Source organism: Electrona antarctica (assembly GCF_951216825.1).
Source record: "Electrona antarctica genome assembly, chromosome: 2".
Classification (NCBI taxonomy): Eukaryota; Metazoa; Chordata; class Actinopteri; order Myctophiformes; family Myctophidae; genus Electrona; species Electrona antarctica.
Window position 1 is genome coordinate 28059761 of NC_136807.1, and position 22435 is coordinate 28082195.

General features: G+C 45.9%; 1 protein-coding gene across 5 annotated transcripts in view; it reads left to right on the top strand.

The window, feature by feature from the left end:
- Positions 1-4432: 4432 nt before the first annotated feature.
- The window catches only part of znf512b (zinc finger protein 512B), an 86269-nt gene continuing 68266 nt past the window's right edge, over positions 4433-22435 (top strand). For 4 of the 5 annotated variants that reach the window (XM_079492844.1, XM_079492843.1, XM_079492846.1 and 1 more), the window contains exons 1-2: positions 4433-4846; positions 10029-10169. In XM_079492844.1, the coding sequence (XP_079348970.1) occupies positions 10031-10169 (139 nt within the window). In that variant the 5' untranslated portion in view covers positions 4433-4846; positions 10029-10030. The remainder of the gene's footprint in view (positions 4847-10028; positions 10170-22435) is intronic. The other variant, XM_079492845.1, reaches the window with a different exon arrangement.

Genomic DNA, 22435 nt, shown 5'->3' on the forward strand with positions numbered 1-22435 from the left:
GCGACCACAAGAGTCATGGTTCTGCATGGTTTCTTGCCGTTAAAGGGGATTTACAATGTCAGGTATCTGCTCTAAGTGTCTTGAGACAACTTACAATTTAAGTATTTAGCAGATGCTCTTAATCTAGAGTGATTTACAATAAGCAAGATAAACACAAGGTAATATATCTAATGCATAGAGACAGTGTAGTGCCATCAGTAATCTAGGATCATAGATAAACCACGAAGCTATCAGTCTAAACATTATAATAATATTAAAAAATATATATGTAGGCTACATTGAAACTATACAAACTATAGCATGCCAGGTCAATATTGAACCTGGCATCTGTCTAAATAACATGCTATCTATTAGGCCTATTACATAACTTTGATTGATGGTTATTATGGTAAAATTGGGTCACAAGTCACCTCCTAGTGGTAGGAGTCAGGCGATTAGGCAGCACCAAAACTAAAATTTAGAAGCTCACAATGGTCGCATGATGCCACGCTTGAGCTCGTAGATCTGCTCTTTTTCTTCTTTGTTTGAGGGGCGCTAGCCCCTTTTATAGCCTATACAGGTTTAATGTTTGTCTTGTCTAGACAAACATTAAAAACGCTATTGACAATGGACAGAGTTTAATGTTTGTTTTGTCTGTCACTGAGCAAATCGGCATATGCATATTATGTTATGATATTGTGTTGATGTAAGATGATAAGGGTTGGTAAAGCGCCCCTCACTTCACACGGGTGTGATTGTTTTTACTTATCGTGAAATAATGGACCAGCTGGGTGTCTCCCAGGGGAATATATGGATTGTCTTTCTCATCTCATATCAGACTCCTAAATTGAGTACTTTAGGTTGTATGATGTCCAAGTAGGGAATGAGACATTACCCCAGGTGAAGGAGTTTAAGTACCTCTGGGTCTTGTTCACAAGTGAGGGGAGTACGGACTACGGATAAGGAGATTTGCCGGAGAATCGGAGCAGCAGGGGCGGTATTGAAATTGCTGTGACGAAAAGAGAGCTGAACCAGGCAAAGCTCTCTGTCTACACCGAGCAATCTTCGTTCCCACTCTCACCTACTGTATATGGTCATGAAGTGTACGTGGGTCATGACATGACCGAAAGAAAAAGGTCGCGGATATAAGCAGCCAAAATGAGTTTTCTCAGACGGGTGGCTGGCATCTCCCTTACGGTGAGAAGTTTAGTCACACGGGAGAGACTTATGGAGTAGAGTTGCTGCTTCTTCGCTTGAAGGAGCCAGCTTATGGTTCGGGCATCTGGTTAGGATGCCTCTCGAGCGTCTCCCTATAGGGAGGTCCTCGATGCACGTCCCGCTGCATGGAAGAAGACCCCAGGGTAGACCAAGGATGAGTTGGAGAGGGAAGTCTGGAGCTCTCTGGTGGATCTGTTGCCCCCGGCCCGCGACCCGACTACAGATAGGCTAAGCGGTTGAAGATGGATGGATGGAGGCTATGATGTAGTAGCCTGGCTAATAAGCCAGACTAATATCACACAACACTGTCGCGGTATATTAGTCTGGGCTGGCTCCACTTGGATTTCATTTCCCGGGGGCGGGTTCAAACATTTTCTCTTTGACGCAATTGGTCAGAGCTACTGTCAGTCAAAGGTCTCAAGCATTGAACGTCACTGTACCAAAGCCCGCCCATATTGCATACCGTGTCCCGATTGGCCCGACCTGTTCTCGGTTGTAGGAAAGAGGCGTGCTACTGAGCCTCGCCAGACCCTAATCCGCTGGCAGGCAACATTTTTTTTGCCAACCGCTGATTCGGTCTGGTTTATTAACCAGGCTAATGATGTAGCCCTATTTCAAATGATTCTATCCTATGACCCCGAATATGTTGTGGTTTAAATTATATTGCCTATTCAATTTTAGGCTTATGTGACAAAAAGATGAATTGGTGATAATAGTGGTAATTCATTATACAGAAATCAATCTAGGCCTACTAGTCATTTAGCTGGGGACCCCAAGTAGGCCATGTATGGCATACTTGTGTGCAAGGCGCAAGTTGGCACCTCGACAGAGTGCATTTCTAGTTAAGTGTTGTGATAGTTTTGTCTAACAAAAAGACACCACTGCCCCCTAGTGGGTGATACGCGTAGACAGTCAGACTACTTGGCCATAATATCAAAGAAAATCTGAATTCCTTCTCGATGTGAGGACTTTGAGGTTTTTGAAGATTTAGGCAAGGCAACGCAGATTTATTATTTTATTTGTATAGTAGCACATTTCAACAACAAGGCCATTCAATATGCATTACACAGAACATCAAGCAAAGGAAAGAAAAATATGTTTTTATTATATAATTAAATAATTATTAGGATATATAAAAGAACCAACCACAGAAATGTTTGTCTACTGCATGTAGTATTCAAAGTTCAGTATTAAAAAAACACTACATAGAAAAACATTGTAAAGTTCCTGAGATTCCATGAAATATTAGACTACACTAGACTACAGTAAAAATGAGTCTACCCTGCCCTCCACTGGCCAGTGTTGAAAACAGTTCAGCTGGATTACATCATGGTTTCAAATGAGTAATTATTATAGGCTATAGGAAATATTAGGTCATGATGAGTAGAACCAATCAAATACAGAGATCTCCCACTGTTTAGTGCACTGGTTCTCAAAGTGGGGTCCGGGGACCCCCAGGGGTCCTTGGGGGGGGATACCAGGGGGTCCCCAGCCAAATTAGTTAATAATAGCGTCACAATCTTATGAGAATGTATGAGAATCTTTAAGCTAACATTTTTAACTCAACTATTGCTTCTCGAGGTCCCTGGCACAACAGATTTTTAGATGGGGTCAGCAGCCAAATAGCCTACACAATTCATGGGAGGTCCTTGAAATGAAAAAGTTTTAGAACCACATGGGTAAGTGGTTTGGTTATGATGCCAGCATGATGCCATGCTACGACTCACTCTGTGGTGGCTTGTAGTACAGTAACCACAATAATACATGCAGGACACATGTTAAACATTAATCATTTTGATTTAAATGCTGCAAAGTTTCAGTTCACAGGTTGCAGCAAGGCGCACTGCATGCATGCAGAAAAATCGAATATTCCAATGACTTATTGGGAGTCTATATATGTAATTAGGCTGGCATTAACATCAGTGTTTTTAATAGCCATTAGCCAGTGCATTAAACAGTGTCAGTGACTTTGGATTGTGTCCAATTTTTTGTGAAAATATTGATATAGACTATAGAGAGGAGCAAAGCAGAAGCATTGCAGACAGTTGTTTATAGGCTACTTTATATGAAGGAGGGCTAGCCTAATTTGCAGGATTTCCCTGCAGTTTGGACTTTGGAGTGTATTTGTTATTTAGGGAATGCTATAGTGACCGTGCATGGAAAACCCTTACAGCTTACAGTAGCCTAGGATATGTGACAATCAGTGCAGTAGCCGCAGATGTATAGGATATAGCTTGTGCCTTAAGCTGTAATAACCTGCACACATGAGTCTCTGCTCGCCAAGGCTGGCAGAGTGAATATGCATATGGATGCATGCAATGGTGAATGGGGGATATAACATTTAGCTGCAATTAGATTCAAAGGCTGATTTATGGAATTTAAACCTGATCTATTTTCTTTTCCCTTTTCGTCATGAACGCACGCAAGTTACGTCGATGATGACGGGGTTTAGTTTTTAGTACCGGATTTATTAAGACTGTAGAAACAAACCCTTCTTTAATATTATCACTGGCTTGGATTGGATATTGATGATGATGATGATAATAATAATAACGCGAGAGTTTGCAAGTTGCCTCAAGAACGACTGTAGTTGCAACTGTCAAAGGTGGAGTGGGATACGCGCATGAGCCAACCAACACACACACACAAGCACGCACGCACACACACACACAGTACAGTAATACTGTACACACGGCCGCACTCGAAGATAATATCCGTATATTAAAAGCCAAATAATACCGAGGTAAAGGAACCGTGGAGTGTGGCCAAAGCGACCGACATATGGAGCCGTTCCGGTGATTTTCTTTCGACCTTCGCTCGGTTTTCTTTTACTCTCTAACCAACTGTCTGGCAAGCCGTCGACATTACTGCACTAAACATATTTCTGTGCCTCCCTTTAGCTTCCACAGCGCAAGCAAAGGATTTTTTTTACACTCCCCCTTCGTAATAAAGTCGCCATTTTGCTTCACTGCCCGTATAAAACCGTCCTGTATTTTTTATTTTTATTTTCCCCGAGGAGCCGGGCCGGCCGGGGAGGGGGACCGTGTTTATCCCCAGCTGCGTATTTTTCATGACATTTCTGGACTGTTTCTTCCTCAACGCCGAGTCGACGGAGGAGCTGGTTGGAAGAAGTGCCTCGTGGTACACATATTAATGCAGGGGAGAGGAGGAGGAGGTGGGGAGGAGGTGGTGGTGGGGGGCGACTGGACACCGAGGAGGTGAAACTAACCGGGATTATATTTTAAGAGATATGTTTGTCATTTGTGGCGTCTGACTCCGCAGCTCCTGTTTTCTCTGCTCCCCTCTCTTCTCGTCGTCTTCTGCAGAGTGGGGGGGTGGTAGGGGGGATACGACGCTCAGAGACAGTGACTGTCCTTCCTTTGAGAGCACCCCCCCTCTTCTCCTCCTCCTCCTCTTCCTCCTCCCCAAACGGAGTCGTCTTCGTGCGACCGCGCGGCAGCAGGACAGGTGTGATTGCCATGTAATATAACATTGGTGGGGAGGGGGGATCAACTGCCAGCCTGCCTGCCTGCCTGCTGCCTATCGCCTGACCCCCGGTGCCACCCGGCACCCACCCACCACGTGGGTGAGTGACCCCCACTCTCTGTCTCTCTCTTTGGCTTTGCTGGGTGACTCCCCGACCATCCAGGTAGGTGTGGCCTTCTGGACTAGTGTGGCTGTCAAAACATTTTCTCATTATTGTTGTCAGGGACCCTCACTTGAATAAGATTGTATGACAGCTGTCGAGCTGTGCTGTGGGGACCTCCACCATAGCAGCATATTTAATAGTTATCTTATTAGATTAAGTCCAGGATTGTTACAACTGTCTAATACTGTGTAGAGAGAGTGTGAAGCCTACTGTTTGATATCTGAATATAGCTGATGAAATAACAGTGCAATTAACCACTTGTTTCAACCTGGTGTGGCGTCCATATGTTTTGGGCCAGGCCATTAAACATAAATGTAAAAGAAAAATCAAATGTCCATATCTACAAATTTCCAATTGAGCTTAATGTAGGCCTACAGCTTTTTAAACTTATTATTATTATTATTATTATTTTTGAAGGTGTGAAACAAATGCAGGCATAATGTGGTTAAATCGTCTCATTTTGCTAAGTTCAACCCCCCCAGAACCCATGTGGGGGTCCCTGCCTGGACCCCCACTTTGAGAAACAGTGTTCTTGATCAATGGTTCTCCAACCTTTGTTTTTGTATACTGTCAAAGTTACAGACCTGTAAGGGTCCATTTAGACCCTTAAGGAACCCTGAGCGTCCCTGGACCCCCTCTTTGAGAACCATGTGTTTTGTTTTAGACGAGGAACGCCAGGTTTCTACTCATTTCAACAGAGAACCAACATGACACTACTGTGTTTGTTTTACACACATACTGTACAACTGTACACTGTGTGTTACTGTAGCTAGCTACTGTATATGGCAGCTCTGACTGTAAGCATGTTGAAGTTCATACACAGTGGCAACATGCCACGTGCAGGTGTTTATTATGGCTGATTGGTCAGCTGACTGTTATGACATTTCTCCTTTCTTTCTTCTCGTGGGCATAACAAACCACAGTGTAGTGTAGTGTAGTAATCAAATAGTTTTCCATATATGGTTATTTAAAGCAAAAAACTACAATGACATTCCTTTTGGGTTTAATATTAGTACCCCCCCCCCCCCCCCCTCTCTCTCTCTCGCTAGCTATAGACTAGCTAGTTTCTTTTTTGTGTGAACTTTTTCTGTCAACTCCTCTCCTCTCTCTGCCTCACACAGTGACAGGAAGTTGTATTTTATGTGGGGATGACGTGAACTATTCCTCCCTTTTCTGCCATAATATTTTTTATATGCTAGATCACGGAGAAGCATCTACACGCGCGCGCGCATGTGTGTGTGTCTGTGTGTGTGTGTGTGTGTGTGTATGCGCGTGTGTGTGTGCACGACCGTGTGTCCTGACTTGAGTTATTTCATCACACAATTGTCTACTCTACTGTAAACTCAAACTCCAAACGTCAATTTTGCGAGAGAAATAAGCAACCAGGTCTATGAAAATAAACCCAAAAGAAGCGACACCGACTATAGGCCACATGAGCACTTTAGACCAGTGGTCTTCAACCATTTTCATATCAAGGTCCATTCTTTATGTGGTATTTGACCCACAGACCACCATTTGACGACATTAGCCTCTCAGACCCACAACTAAAGAATATTTTGTTGTCGTTGGATACGATTTTGTCCACAATTCCATGCTGTATTGATGCCGTACCATAGGAGCGATAGTGGGCAAATGTTGATCAAAAAAAGAAAATCTCTAATTGTGCAGTCTTCTTGTAAATTAAGTAATGCAAAATGTAAAATGAAACCAAATGGTCCATTTGGTTTCATTTTACGTTCTCAAGAGTTACAGATCTATAAGGGTCTATTTTGTTACCAGCTCTCCATCATTTAGCTGGGGAGGACCTGGAACCCCCTCAAGTTGAAAACCACCTCTTTAGACATATTATATCCACCGGCTATTTGAAAATAACAGATCTACCGTATAAGCCCACAATGCGTCGCGATGTGAAAACAAGCCCAAAAGAAGAGACTATAGCTCACACGAGCACTTGAAACCTACTGTATATGTAGTGGCTATTTGAAAACGGAGATCTACAAGCTCACAAGTAGGAATGTCCCGATACACATTTTTTGTTTCCGATCCCGATACCACAATTTCTGTGTTAGCCGATACCGATACCGAATACCGATACCAGTGTTGTGATCTTGTGTTGTGTTTATAGCTATCTAGCTATATATCTCGTGATGTGTTTATAGCAGATTCCTCAATCAAATGTGCACTTGCAGTTTGGGCAACTCCAAAGCAAACTCCACATGCCCGACATTTAATTTACCTGCAAATCATAGTGTCAACCTCTTACCCCTGTGTCGGATCGGTGGTTAGACTGGCATATTCGCAGATACCGATATGACCCGATATGACAAATAAGGGCCGATACCGATACGTTTCCGATACAGATACAGTATTTGTTTTTAAGGGGGGGGGGGGGGGGGGGGGGGTCCTTGACATGAAAAATGTAACTGGTTTATACACCATTTAGGAAACAAGCCCAAATAAGCAACTACAATGGAGAAACAAGCCCCCCCCAAAAAAGGCAACTACCAGTAGTTACAAGTGACTTTTACTGAAAAACAAGCCAAAAGTCGCTTATAATAATACGTGGCAACACTGATGGTAGCTTCAGTACAACGTGATGCAAAAGACAGCGAGCACGCAGTCAGCCAGTGCCTGGGAGGACCCGCGCCCGCTGGCATCATCACTCAACGGCCACTGAATAGCGTGGCGTGTAAACGGATACCGGGTGAGGAGAAGACTCCAATGAGTGACCCTTTGTGTGCTGTTGTAATTCATTAGGAGAACGACACCAATACGCGCTAAAGAGAAAGCATGTCGGTACCGTAATCAATCCCACTTAGCATAATTAGCCATCAGTCAGTTTCCATCCATTAAGGGCTGTTCCGTGCTGCTGGGGGGGGCCTGTGCTGCTGGGGGGGCCCTGTGCCGCCAATAATATCCACGGCTCATAGCTTCCTTCCTTCTTCCACCAGCTTGCTGTGTGGATTGAGACATGAAGGCTACAGAATGGAGAACAAGAAGGAGATGTATGGTATTCTCACAGTAGAAAAAGACACTCCTGTGCTGTCTGTCTGAAATCACTCTCATTCACTACTCCCTATACGTAGGCTATATAGGGAGTTCTATGTAGGACATCATATAGGGAACTCATCAGTGAAATAAATAAAAAAAGCGTCATTGCTGTTGCATAATTAAAAACGTGCCGGTAGAGTTCAATGTCGACATTTGTCCTTCGGTGCAATGCATGATGATCATGTAGAATTTGCTATTGTATGATGCATTGCAGGATAAAATGAATCCATATATTATAGGGTGCAATAATGACATTTGGCAAAAATAGCCAAAGCACAAGCTCACAACGCTGTGATCTTGTAGATCGGCTATTTCCATTGGCGCGTGACATTATCGTACAATGAGGTTATAAATCTGGCTTCACTGTGTGACTTTAACCTGAGACTGTAGTTTGTTCTGCTGCTGACCATGTGACCTGACCAGGAAATGCATCCCTGCTTGTCTCGATCCATAATACAGAAAGACGTGAGGCCTACTCAAGGACTCAAGGCTGCGAGCTTGTCCTTAAAGTGCTCCTTCTCTTTCTCTAATCTCTCTCTGTGTCTCTCTCTCTCGTTCTATGCCCCCCCTCCTCCCTCCCTGTGTCCCTGTGACTCCCCTCTAGTCTAATTGGCAGAGCATGGAGTTGGTGTGTAAGTGAAAGTATTGATTTAGAAATGAAACATGGAAGGTCGCACCCTCGTTACAACTCCAGATGATGTGTGCGTGCCTCAACTCGGATAACCTCCAATTCCAGTCTCCACCAGCCACCACCGGTGTGCCTGGCCACACGAATAGTAGTCTAGTCTTGTCTGGAACAACAAAGGCGGCGTCGTAATCAACTATTGATGCGGCTGCTGCATTGCTAATAATGTGTTATAGCTGATGGAACATCATCAGCGAACAGCTGCAGACGCTGTGCTCATGTTTGCCCTGAGTCATCTAGTTTTATTCTCTGTGTGTCTTGTTTTTTTTTGCTCCCGAAGGGAATTAAACAGAGTTGTATGCATGGCCGTTTACTACAGGAAGGAAGGAAGCAACAAGACTACAAAGCAAAAACACCCGAACACTGATGTATAGTTGTACATACCTTTACTGCATATTCTATAAACCTGATAAATTGGGTAGCTCAGTCGGTAGAGCGATTGTCTTTGGACCACAAGGACTTGGATTCGGTCTAAACAAAGGTACCGTCAACCCTCAGTGTATGAGTAACACGGCTTGGGGTAAGAAGTGCGGTTAGTGCTGGGAGCTGATGGTAGATGTTGCACTCCACCTCAGCAATCCTTCTCCCAGGGGGTCTAGGGCTTGGAAAAAGTGGCTAGACGCCCTCGTTCTTGGCCGATACCGATAATAAGCCACTCTGACTTAATTACTTTTACATCCCCCATTGTACACCCCCTGCTGCTAAATGTGACGGCGTATCGTCGTCCACAAAGTCTAGCTATCTCATAATAAATCATCCCCCCAATTCTAAATGTTCCTTGTTGCACATCCCCTAATAATAAGGATCTCTTCCTTTCACAGATGATTTAAAGTGTGGTTCTTACCTGTACTTTTAAAATCTTATTCCTATTATATATTATTTTCTTGTTCTTTTTCTTAATTAACTAACAGAGCCAACTCAGGTCAACTTTACATGGTGACACGTTTATTGGCGAGTTGCAATTCCAAATACAAGAAAATATTAAGGAAGGAGGAAAACAGAGAATGCAATAGATCGTGGACAGAGTTGTTTGCTTTCACTGCCAATGCTGCGCGATTATCTGTATATTTGACCTGCGAGAAGATCATATTTAGTGAATGCTTGTTAGCCTGTATTTGTATTTAGTAACTTGGCTAATATATTATACATGTATTAGTCCATGTTGCCTTCATTTTAAAGCTCAAATATATTTGTGGCTCCACACTGATTTGTCTTCTTCGTCCAAAATGTCTCTTTTGACATTTAAGGTTGTTTAAAGTTGTTATAATCCAGTATTATCTTGTGTATATTATATTGTTGTTGTTATTGTTGTTGTCTTGCCGACCAGTTCACGGCTTCACGCCAACATTTAGTTTGCTAGTTCATACAGGTACAAACCTGTCTGAGTGAGTGACAAATAAAGCCCTCTGTTGATTCTCTTGTTTCTTGGTTCTCCCCTCCTCACAGGCATGGAGAGCCAAAGCGGCCCCCGGCCGGGGAAGTTGTCTTCGTCGTCGGGTCTGCCTAGAGGCCGGCCTCCCAAACACGGACACTCTCAGGAGGTAGTCAGAACCACCCCAGTCCCCGAGAACAACAACAACAAATATGGTGAGTAGCACCAAAAAACTAACCAAACCACGCACAGTTTTGGAAGAAAACCAACATGTGTCCTCTGATTATTTATTTTTTTGTGGCCGGTGATTTGTTTTTAATTGTTTATTCATTTATTTATTTCTTCGCTCGCCGAGCCAAATGGTCATTAGTGTGGCTAGCCTCTCTGAAGTTCCAGAGCTGTTTCTCAGAGAGAGGGGTTTATGTTCCATTAACATACCATATAATTGGCCAGAGCCTCTGGAGATTTCCTGAACAGTGTTGCCATGTCTGCTTATTGTAAGCTAGCGACTTTGGGCTTGTTCTTCTGTAAAGTTGCTTGTACATTATTGGTAGTTGCGGGTTGTGTTTTTTGGGGGGCTTGTTTCTAGTGTAGTTGATTATTTAAGATGGTTTCAAACATTTTCACTTAAAAAAAAGACCTACTGCACAAGCTTGCGATGCGACGCGTTGGGACTGTGAGCTTGTAGATGCATATGGGTTTAAAGTGCTGATGTGGCCTATATAGTCGCTTATTTTGGGCTTGTTTTCATAGACCTGCTTATTTCTGCAAAAATCTGGCAACAGTGTTCCTGAACAACGGCTGACACTTTTCCTGCAGCTCTCTCTCACCACAGAAGGGATTTTTGGAAAACGGGTGACGTGTTTTTCCTCCGACTGTCTCACAGTGTTTGTACCAAACAAACAAATGATCCTGAGTGCTGACATGAGTGAAAACACAAGCCATCTGGTTGGACTGGAGGTGCGGTGGAACACTTTGGAGAGAGAGCAGAGATATATGAGAGAGCAATATGGTGGAATTATGCTTCAATCCAATAACCTGGAGATCATCATGACTTTGTTAATGGAGTCAGGCATACTTGGAATAAGTGGGGGCTGTGCTAATATGACCCAGTTGTTTTTCAGTTGCTACAATAGCCTCTGAGTTGCATGAACAGAACAACACGGCAGGGCTGTACTAGTCCAAGATGCTTCAGTTTGTTTTCTATCCATGTAAATATTCAGCAGCCCTCTAGGTTGGCTGGAAATTTGTGTGTGTGTGTGTGCGTGCGTGCGTGCGTGCGTGCGTGCGTGCGTGCGTGCGTGCGTGCGTGCGTGCGTGCGTAATCGAGAGCTTATTTTGCATGACAGATTTGACAATGCAAGGAAGCACAGACTGTTTTTTTTCTCTTGCACTTGATGAAGTGCTTTCATTTGGGTGCCGCTTGCATGGTTTTGGGTCCTCTGGAATAATGGCTGGCTCTGTTGCAGAGGTTCACAACAGGTCTTTCAGTGCCTCCATGTATACAGCATGCATTCTTGACAGATATCGTCGCTGTGCCGGGTGGAAACCTTGTATCGCTCATTTTCAACTTGTTGTTTACTCATACTCGTACTTTAATGCCCTACTTTTGTCATACAACACTAGCAGTGGCCACCAGAGTATCCGCCCTGAGGCTGGCAAGTTGGGGTTCAACTTCAATCACTGGCCGAGTCATAATAACAGGCCTGTCACAATTATTCTTTTCAAAATCTTTTTATTTCCGTTTTATAACAGTATGGGTGTCAAGTCACAGGTTCATAGAAAAAATAAAAATAAAATATCAGATTTTAGTATCAGTGACTGAGGTAAACGTAGCCTACTGTATGAATCAGAGATCGTGGGCAGACATAATGAAAAGACTGTTATTGTGCAAAACATGCCCCTTCAAGACAAAAGAAAAACATTTTCTCCCCTTCAAGTCCCAATTTAGTATAGCCAATTCCCAATTCCCCAGCCTCTCTACTCCAGGCCTGTCACAATTATTACATAATTGTCAATTATTATAATCGTGGAAATAAAAAAAAAGAAGAAACGGCATCTACAAGCTTACAACGCGTCACACTATTTCCACAATTTGCTTTAAAAGTATAATATTATTAAATGTCAGTAATTTATTTGTATATTAAAGTTATTTGTCATATCTGCCCTGTGCAATTTTTATTACGAGGCCTTTAAAGGCAATCTGAAATGTAATTTGTATTCATACATTCCAATGTTCAAAGCCAAAAACACAATTAAAATGTTAATCGCAAATATTTGTGTGACAATTTGTAACCGTAACAGCCCTACATAGCAAAGACTATAAGAACGGTACCCAATGATGCTTGGCAGTCAGCATCGAGGGTCAGATTGGGGACAACTTCAAGTCCCTGCGACATACTAGCGTCATGTCCAGGGGGTGTACTTGTACTTCATTGCTGGGGGATGTACTCGTACTTCAAGCGGCCTCACGCTACAGAAACGGCAGCTATAGGCTAACCATTGGTTCCCCAGGCTACTTACTAAGTTACTACTTGTCGTACAAGACTGGCGTGCAAAAGTAGCGAAAATAGCTGATCAACAAGCTCACCACGTGAGCTGCAAGTTGTAGTACTGTAGCTATTTTAGCAAATTTCTGAAACTGGCTATGTGACCTTACGTCTGTCTGTGGGTAACGGTTTAGGACAAGGTTTTCGCTCGAGAAAGACTGATTTAGTATAAGTAAGTCAGGCCTAACTCTTCCTCTTGAAAAATGTCCTGTAAAGCCCGCTTCATTCGAACGACGGCAGATTTTGTCTTGGCAATCCCAAGTCTGATGTTTTATAGATTTTTTCCCCCAACTTTATTACTCAATAAACACATGTTTATAAATCAATCAGAGCTAAATGAGAGTGCTAAGTTGATGGTGCGCGCTCCACCCCTTGTTGTGTCGACATCGAGTGCCAGGGAGGAGAGATGGATGAACGTTGGAGGGGGAGAGTGGATCACAACTCAAGAGAGGACACAGAAACACTTGGCCCGTGTTCACTAATGAGTAATGGCAATGATATTCCGGTTCCAACAAGGTCCCTGTGTGTGTGTGTGTGTGTGTGTGTGTGTGTGTGTGTGTGTGTGTGTGTGTGTGTGTGTGCGTTTGCGTGTGTGCGTGCGTTTGCGTGTGCGTGCGTGCGTGTGTGCGTTTGCGTGTGTGTGTGCGTGTGCGTATGTGTGCGTTTGCGTGTGTGCGTGTGTGTGTGTGTGTGTGTGTGTGTGTGTGACTGTGTTTGTGTGCGTGCTTGCATGCGTGCGTCACACATGTGCGTGTTGAGATCATGCTGCTGTACCACGCAGCTGGTGGCTGGGAACAGGTCTTTATGGGGTTATAATTGGCAACGTTAGACATTACATTGTCCGCCTTGCTGAGCTATCTATTTCTTTTTCTGGATCTCTCTTGCACTCTCATGGATCACTAGACTCCTCTTTGACAAAATAGAGCAAGCATGAAGATTTGTGGTAACACTTTACTTAAAGATGGAGTGCCATGATTTATTTTGTACTTTTTCTGTTTTGTATGTGACTATGGAGTTAACATTACTCTAATTGACCCCCGGGTGTGGTTATAATATTCAAATATGTCTTCCCTGTGTATTTTTGGTTTCTTCTATGAAAGCCTTTGAGTCAAAAGACTCTCCTCCATGATCATACAACAACAGCTGTGGGCGATGCTTAAGTTCAGGTGGGTGGTGCTAAGGTGGAATCCAGGTATACTTAATGAACTGGTGGGTGTGGCCACATAAAAACATAATTTTAAGACTTTCTGTACACTTTTTGGAAAAAATCTATTTATCTTGAGCATGACAAGGGATTTCACTTTTCTCTTTGAGAAATATAGTCACTGGGCAGCGTTTTTTGGAACAATATGGATGGAAGAATCTTTTTTGAGACAAAAACTTGAGGCTATGGAATCTTTTCCAGGCTCTATTGCACAAATAAACGAAGCGATTCATATTGATGTCACCCATCCATTCTAATGTTGTATGTTAGAGCCAGACTGATATATGAGCCGTTATTTAGAATATAATACAATAAACCTTATTTATAAAAAGAAAACTGGTTCACATAGCCTACGCCCTACAGTACTTTAAAAAGCTAAAAGCCATTGTATAATAAGCAAAGTCATAATATACGCTGCACCGGTAGTTGTTGAGAATTAACGCCCGGCAGGATGATTAAACACAGAGACGTAAGCTGAGTGTGTTTAATCATCCTGAAGAATCTGTGAATCTGTGAAAGGGCGGCTGTGGCTCAGGAGGTAGAGCAGGTTGTCCAATGATCCCTGGGTCGGCGGTTCGAATCCCGGCTCCTCCTGTCCACATGTCGAAGTGTCCTTGGGAAAGACACTGAATCCTATACATTGCCTCCAATGAGTTGGTCGGTGTGAGCTTGCCACCATTGGTGTGTGAATGTGGGAAGTCAGGACGCTGGCATCGACTGTTCGCCGATTCACCTCCCAATGTATGAATGAATGAACCATTGTAAAGCGCTTTGAGCACTTGGAAAAGCCCTATAGAAATGCAATTCATTATCCTGAAATATATTATCCCGCTTATTTCACAACTACTTAATAATTTAATTCATAAATTGACCCAAAAGTAACAACAAAAGCAGTAATGAAAGTATTCAGTGAAAGTCCGACACAGTCGCCTCGGAAAACAAGTACCGTGTTGATCAAATAGAATACATTTTTGGTTACTGCATTGTGTATTACTCGCTTCAAATGTTTTCAAAAACATTCTTGAGAGCAATGTTGAGTTGTAAATTACATGTGTGTTTACATGTTGGATATGGCACAAAATCAAGCAGTGCAAATTGATATGAGCAGGTGCTCTGAGCCTTTGATTATACAGCGGTTGGATATTGAGCCAAGCTGTCATTATCACAAAATAACAGAGTAAACGCAACGCCATTCCGACAACGTGGCTTCCGTGTGCGGGTAGGGTTAGAATTAGGGTTAGGGACAGGGTTAGTAATGAGCGTGTCAGAATGGCCGGTGTGTAACCCAAAATAATACACTGCTGAATTCAGCGATTGACCAATCAGAATAAAGCATTCAACCAAGCTATTTAATAATCGCCTTCCGTTACAAGCCTTGTCCTGGAGTGGGTCTGCTGATCTAAGATCCTTGTCCTGGAGTGGGTCTGCTGATCTAAGATCCTTGTCCTGGAGTGGGTCTGCTGATCTAAGATTACAGGGTGGTGGTATGAAGGAGACAGGAGGTCAAGCCTTGTCCTGGAGTGGGTCTGCTGATCTAAGATCCTTGTCCTGGAGTGGGTCTGCTGATCTAAGATTACAGGGTGGTGGTATGAAGGAGACAGGAGGTCAAGCCTTGTCCTGGAGTGGGTCTGCTGATCTAAGATCCTTGTCCTGGAGTGGGTCTGCTGATCTAAGATCCTTGTCCTGGAGTGGGTCTGCTGATCTAAGATTACAGGGTGGTATGAAGGAGACAGGAGGTCAAGAAGAATATAAACAGGTGGAAGAATGGAACAGGTGGTCCGTCCAGTGATTTAAAAACAAACAATATCATTTTAAAATCAGTTTCTGAACGCCACTGGTAGCCAGTGTAGACTGAGAGGCAAGAACTAGGGGTAATTTGTTTTATGAAACCGGTATATTAAGTGTCCCTATTTTGGGCATTATAGGGGAAAAAGGTTTCTGTAAACAATCATCAACAATAGATTGCCTTTTATGTTATTATAATTGATTCTTAAAATTCAAAATATTGGTCAAAACATTGGTAAACGGTTGGTCATTGTTCTGGCTCTATACTATATAAAAGTGTTGATTACAGTAGGTGTCAAGACTCAACAATCTGTCATTGTTCTGGCTGTACTATATGAAAGTGTTGATTACAGTAGGGTGTCAAGACTCAGCCAATCCTTCATTCATAATCCACAGTTCCCCTGGCAGAACGCACAGCTGTCAATCTGCTCTTTAAAGGGATAGTTCACCCCCAAAATGTCATTTTGATTACTCAACCCATGAAGACTTGAATTTGTGGATATATATATATTTTTGTCACATTCCTAACAGTACGTTTTAACAGCGGGCGACAGCCAGACGAATTTTCCGGAAGTGCATTATTCCAGGCGATACTGGGCGATTAGGCGATGTGTCGGCCGATGCTCGCCCGCTGTTAAAGCGCACTGTGAGGCAAGCCAATAATGTGATAACCAGCAGTGGTTCCCTGTGGAGACAGAGACACAAAGGAGACTCTTTGTGTCTCCATAGGGAAAGAACCTCATAAGAATTTCCCTCCCTGCACAATAAGCAGGCTTCTAAAAAAATCTCCCTTAGCCCTTGTTACTCATCATCGAATGGCTGGAGCTTTTTATAGCTAATGATGAGGGAGAATGCTACAATGCTAATCTCACCATGAGGAGCCCGGAGCTAGCTTGTCTATCCCACGGGGGTTAATGTGTGTGCTGTGTGCGGTTTGGGGGAAACAAAAGCATAACTATCCAAAGCTCCCTGTGGCGGTCATTCAGTGCTCGTTTTCTGTGCCTGTTAACGCACGCACACACACACACACACGCGCGCACGCACGCGCGTGCGTGCGCAAATGCACACACTATCTTCCTCAAACTGTTAGGTACTACGATGTCATCTGGCACTAAACACCAGCTGGTCTACAATGCTTTTGAAGCAGTGCCTAGTTTGGCCTCATTATCCTCCTAGCCCAGTTACAGTATCTTTATGAACTTTTCAAGTGGTATCCGAGTGCCCCCGGGGAGGGCTCTGGTGTTTTGAGAAGACATTATATTGTGACTGTAGAAAGTGCTGCTCTCTTTCTTCCGTTGAGTCCATTGTTGAGCCCGGCGGTTTCCTTGGAATTCCTCAGTGCTTCCTTACACACAGAAACAAACGGCCGTTGGCTGAGGCTTGTGTGGCATGAAGTCTTCATAAAGAATGAGCATTGTGGTTGCGTTGTCACACTGCCACGCCAGATAATTACCAGGAAAGGATGTGGTTTCTCTCTCTCTCTGTCTCTCTCTCTCTCTCTCTTTCTATCTCTCTCTCTAGGTCTCTCTCTCTCTATCCTCTCACTCTTGCTTTCTCAGTTAAAGGGTGTTAACCATAGACAGAAGCACTATGGTCTACATTTCTATAATAGTCTGCATTCCTATAGCAGCCTCTTCTACAGTAAAGTGATTTACAATGCATGTTACAACGATCACGCATTCACGCACGCACGCACGCACGCACGCACGCACCCACGCACGCACGCACACACGCACGCACGCACGCACGCACGCACGCACGCACGCACGCACGCACGCACGCAGGCAGGCAGGCAGGCAGGCAGGCAGGCAGGCAGGCAGGCAGGCAGGCAGGCAGACAGACAGACAGACAGACAGACAGACAGACAGACAGACAGACAGACAGACAGACAGACATTCAAGGGAGCAGTTAGAGGGTTCAGTGTCTTTGCTCACAGAACCATCCGGTTCACTCTGCCCTCTGAGCCTATTGTTGTGCCTACTATGGCATAACTACACAACATTAATGCTAAAAACATAAACATGAGCCCTTATTTTATACATATTATCCTTTATCTCACACAGCCGGCTACAGCACTGGTTCCCAAACAGTAGGTCTGGACCCATTTGTGGGTCACCGACCACATTTTATGGGTCACGACTCAATGCGGCGTGAAACGATGCGATGTGCGTTTGTATATCTGCTATTTTCACTAGTTTGGGTCCTTGGGAAAACATCTAATCTCTCTTTTGGGTGTCGACCTGAAAAGTTTGGGAACCGCTGGCTTTAGTGGCTCACAGTACCAATCCAGCATCTGAACGGAACAGACATTGATTTTCTGAGGACGTGAGGCAAAATCTGAGACGAGCCTATGAACCCTAATCTCCCTGTTTAAATGAGTTATATGGATGTGTGTCCGCATCTCCTCCTCCCCTCCTGTGAGAGTGGCGCAGTGCCCTGCCAGCTGCCCAGCACACATTGCTTAATACATCATCACAATGATTTTTAACCCCTTTATCCATCCATATGTTGGCTATTAAAACATTGCAGATCTACAAGCTCACGGCGTGTCATGCTATTTTGAAATCTTCTCTTCCGGGGGTCCCTGGTTACTTCAGTAAATCCCTGGTTACTTCAGTAACCAGGGCGGTGCACCCCCTGTCCGCCTATAGCACGGTGCACCCCCTGTCCACCTATAGCACGGTGCACCCCCTGTCCGCCTATAGCACGGTGCACCCCCTGTCCGCCTATAGCACGGTGCACCCCCTGTCCGCCTATAGCACGGTGCACCCCCTGTCCGCCTATAGCGCGGCGGTGCACCCCCTGTCCGCCTATAGCACGGCGGTGCACCCCCTGTCCGCCTATAGCACGGTGCACCCCCTGTCCGCCTATAGCACGGTGCACCCCCTGTCCGCCTATAGCACGGCGGTGCACCCCCTGTCCGCCTATAGCACGGCGGTGCACCCCCTGTCCGCCTATAGCACGGTGCACCCCCTGTCCGCCTATAGCACGGTGCACCCCCTGTCCGCCTATAGCACGGCGGTGCACCCCCTGTCCGCCTATAGCACGGTGCACCCCCTGTCCGCCTATAGCACGGCGGTGCACCCCCTGTCCACCTATAGCACGGTGCACCCCCTGTCCGCCTATAGCACGGTGCACCCCCTGTCCGCCTATAGCGCGGTGCACCCCCTGTCCGCCTATAGCGCGGTGCACCCCCTGTCCGCCTATAGCACGGTGCACCCCCTGTCCGCCTATAGCACGGTGTACCCCCTGTCCGCCTATAGCACGGTGCACCCCCTGTCCGCCTATAGCACGGTGTACCCCCTGTCCGCCTATAGCACGGTGCACCCCCTGTCCGCCTATAGCACGGTGCACCCCCTGTCCGCCTATAGCACGGTGCACCCCCTGTCCACCTATAGCACGGTGCACCCCCTGTCCACCTATAGCACGGTGCACCCCCTGTCCGCCTATAGCACGGTGCACCCCCTGTCCACCTATAGCACGGCGGTGCACCCCCTGTCCACCTATAGCACGGCGGTGCACCCCCTGTCCACCTATAGCACGGTGCACCCCCTGTCCGCCTATAGCACGGTGCACCCCCTGTCCGCCTATAGCACGGCGGTGCACCCCCTGTCCGCCTATAGCACGGTGCACCCCCTGTCCGCCTATAGCACGGTGCACCCCCTGTCCGCCTATAGCACGGCGGTGCACCCCCTGTCCGCCTATAGCACGGTGCACCCCCTGTCCGCCTATAGCACGGTGTACCCCCTGTCCGCCTATAGCACGGTGCACCCCCTGTCCGCCTATAGCACGGTGCACCCCCTGTCCGCCTATAGCACGGTGCACCCCCTGTCCGCCTATAGCACGGTGCACCCCCTGTCCGCCTATAGCACGGTGCACCCCCTGTCCGCCTATAGCACGGCGGTGCACCCCCTGTCCACCTATAGCACGGCGGTGCACCCCCTGTCCGCCTATAGCACGGTGCACCCCCTGTCCGCCTATAGCACGGTGTACCCCCTGTCCGCCTATAGCACGGTGCACCCCCTGTCCGCCTATAGCACGGTGCACCCCCTGTCCGCCTATAGCACGGTGCACCCCCTGTCCGCCTATAGCACGGCGCACCCCCTGTCCGCCTATAGCACGGTGCACCCCCTGTCCACCTATAGCACGGTGCACCCCCTGTCCGCCTATAGCACGGTGCACCCCCTGTCCGCCTATAGCACGGTGCACCCCCTGTCCGCCTATAGCACGGTGCACCCCCTGTCCGCCTATAGCACGGTGCACCCCCTGTCCGCCTATAGCACGGTGCACCCCCTGTCCACCTATAGCACGGTGCACCCCCTGTCCGCCTATAGCACGGTGCACCCCCTGTCCACCTATAGCACGGTGCACCCCCTGTCCGCCTATAGCACGGTGCACCCCCTGTCCGCCTATAGCACGGTGCACCCCCTGTCCGCCTATAGCACGGTGCAGTATAGGCGCTGCATGCATCTTAATCAACGCTGTGTGTCCATGTTAAATGTGGTAGCGTGTGAACCTGTGTACAGTAGCTGTATATGTTTAAGCATGCACGTGTGTGTGTGTGTGCGTGTGCGTGTGCGTGTGCGTGTGTGTGTGTGTGTGCGCGTGTGTGTGTGTGCAGTGCTATGCGTGCGTGCGTTTACTCCCCGACGTCAGACTTAGGAGTTCTGACTGCGTGGTGGGCCCTTCATCTCCGGCCAACCACGGTCTACCATCTGCTGACCCTGCATCTCTGTCTCAGCAGCCGATAGACCCCCCCACAACCCCCCCCCCCCCCCCGCTATTCTCTCCCTGGAGTATCCGTCTTTCCCACACTATCTCTCGTTCTCTCCGCTCTGTGTCTACCCAGAACCATCTCTGTCCTCCTCTCTCCATCTCCATATTAGCCACTGTGTTCTGTTCTCCTCGTCCTACTAATACACCTCCTCTTCGGAGCGGCTCGTATCTGTACCTTGTGCTTCTCGTTTTACCCTGCCATCTATCTATCCTACCCCCCCCCCCCCCCCCTCCCCAACTCCAGCTCCCAAAAGCGGAGAACAACACCGCCAAAGCTAGCATCGATTAGACGAGGCATAGATTGAGTTGTTTGTATCTGGAGGTAAAGACTGTAACTCTATTACATTTGTCAGATTGGATCACCAGAGAGTCCTCTTTGTCATCATCATTTGGCAGGCTAGAATACACAATAACATCCTCAGCGTTAATTTATTTCTGAGAGTACTAAATGGAGCCAAATGGACCCATAACTCAAGAGCGTGTACACATAGAACCAAATTGACCCTTACTGGCGGTCCATTTGGTTCCATTTGTACACTCTCAGAGTTAAAGTAACACTGGGGTTTTTACTGTTAGGAGGGGTCGAGAAGGGGAAAAGGGGGAGGATAGATGCAGAGGGTCTGCTGCTGAGTTAGGGGCACTGTGTCTACAGAAAGCTCAGAGTGCTTCTTACTAAGCACACTGAGCGTTTATTGATGCTGATGATGCGACATTTGAGCTTATCAATCATTGCTGTGCTCGAACGTGGTGTCATCTGCGTTATTAGCACAAAAAATGCCGATAACGGTAAACTAGTCTTCTTATGGTTGTGGACTTGTGGTGGTAACCCTTCAAAGTCAGGCCATAAATGACTGGTTTTGTCCAACACAGCAAAGGATTGACCTTTCTTCACCTTTCTTGATCTTCCTCATTAGGGGAAGGACAGTTCTCCAAGTGCGTGCGTGTTCTCCTCGAATGTGACTGGTCAGTCGAAAAAACAAAACCAAGACGACATTGATGATCGTTGCTCCTCTCCTAAAGTTGAGCTATTTTCCCAGGACGCAGAAAAAAAAAACGCTGTATGCACAGAGAGCTGACACGCCATGCGTGGCGCTTGGAAGAGGAGCACTTCTCCTACTGCCTCTTTACCACAGAAATGGGAGAGAAAGCATGGATTAAAGTTAAAGTCATTTGGAAGCATGTTCATGTTGTGCAAAATAATCAATCTGCAAGATCACGTTGTAGATCGGCTATTTTCAGTTATTAGTTATTTTCAGATTAAAGAGAATTTCAAGTGGTCAAACTAACAATAGAATACTGTATATGTACAGACGCATCTTCCATTAAACCATAATGGACCAGACAGTGGCCTTGTGGTTAGAGTGTCCGCCCTGAAAATGGGAGGTCGGGGGTTCGATCCCCGGCCGGGTCATACCAAAGACCCAATGCCTCCCTGCTTGGCACTCAGCATCAAGGGTTGGGTTGGGGGTCAAATCAACTAATGATTTCCAAGCGCGGCGCACGCTGAGGCTCACCGCTCCAAGAGATAGGTCAAATGCGGAGTAAAATGTCACTGCGGTAACGTGTGTGACTAATCGTACGACTTTGACTTTTATGGTCCCGGATATTTCATAAAAGCAATGGCTAAAGTGCCACAGTCTGTGATGTCTTCAAAGTGTTGGCTGGCCGTGCGTACAGCCAACCAGCCAACAGCAAGAACATAGCAACTTTAGAATCATAATACCTAAACATCTTAATTCTACATATTGTGTTAATTGTTTAGGAAACGGAGCACTAGTACAATTTAGGCATTTAGCAGACTTTGGGCCCTATTATGCATGTCTTAAGTACCAGGTCTTATTACTTAACTTAAGACCTGGAGGCGTGATCAATGCCATTTGGCTATTCTGAGTGGCCAAACAGCATTGACCACGCCTCCAGGTCTTAAGTTAAGTCATAAGACCTGGTACTTAAGACACGCATAATAGGGCCTTTTAGCTCTTAATCCACACAGAGCATCTGCTAGTTAGTGTGCAGGGGGGACTCCTTGCATGCTATATCACAAATCACAGATTAGGAAAATGCTCCAGTCATGCGATTATATTCAGATCAGCTACATATACAAGTTCGAGCTTGTATATGTGCTACGTTTGGTACTTTTCTCTGACGGTGACAGTATAGGGCATTC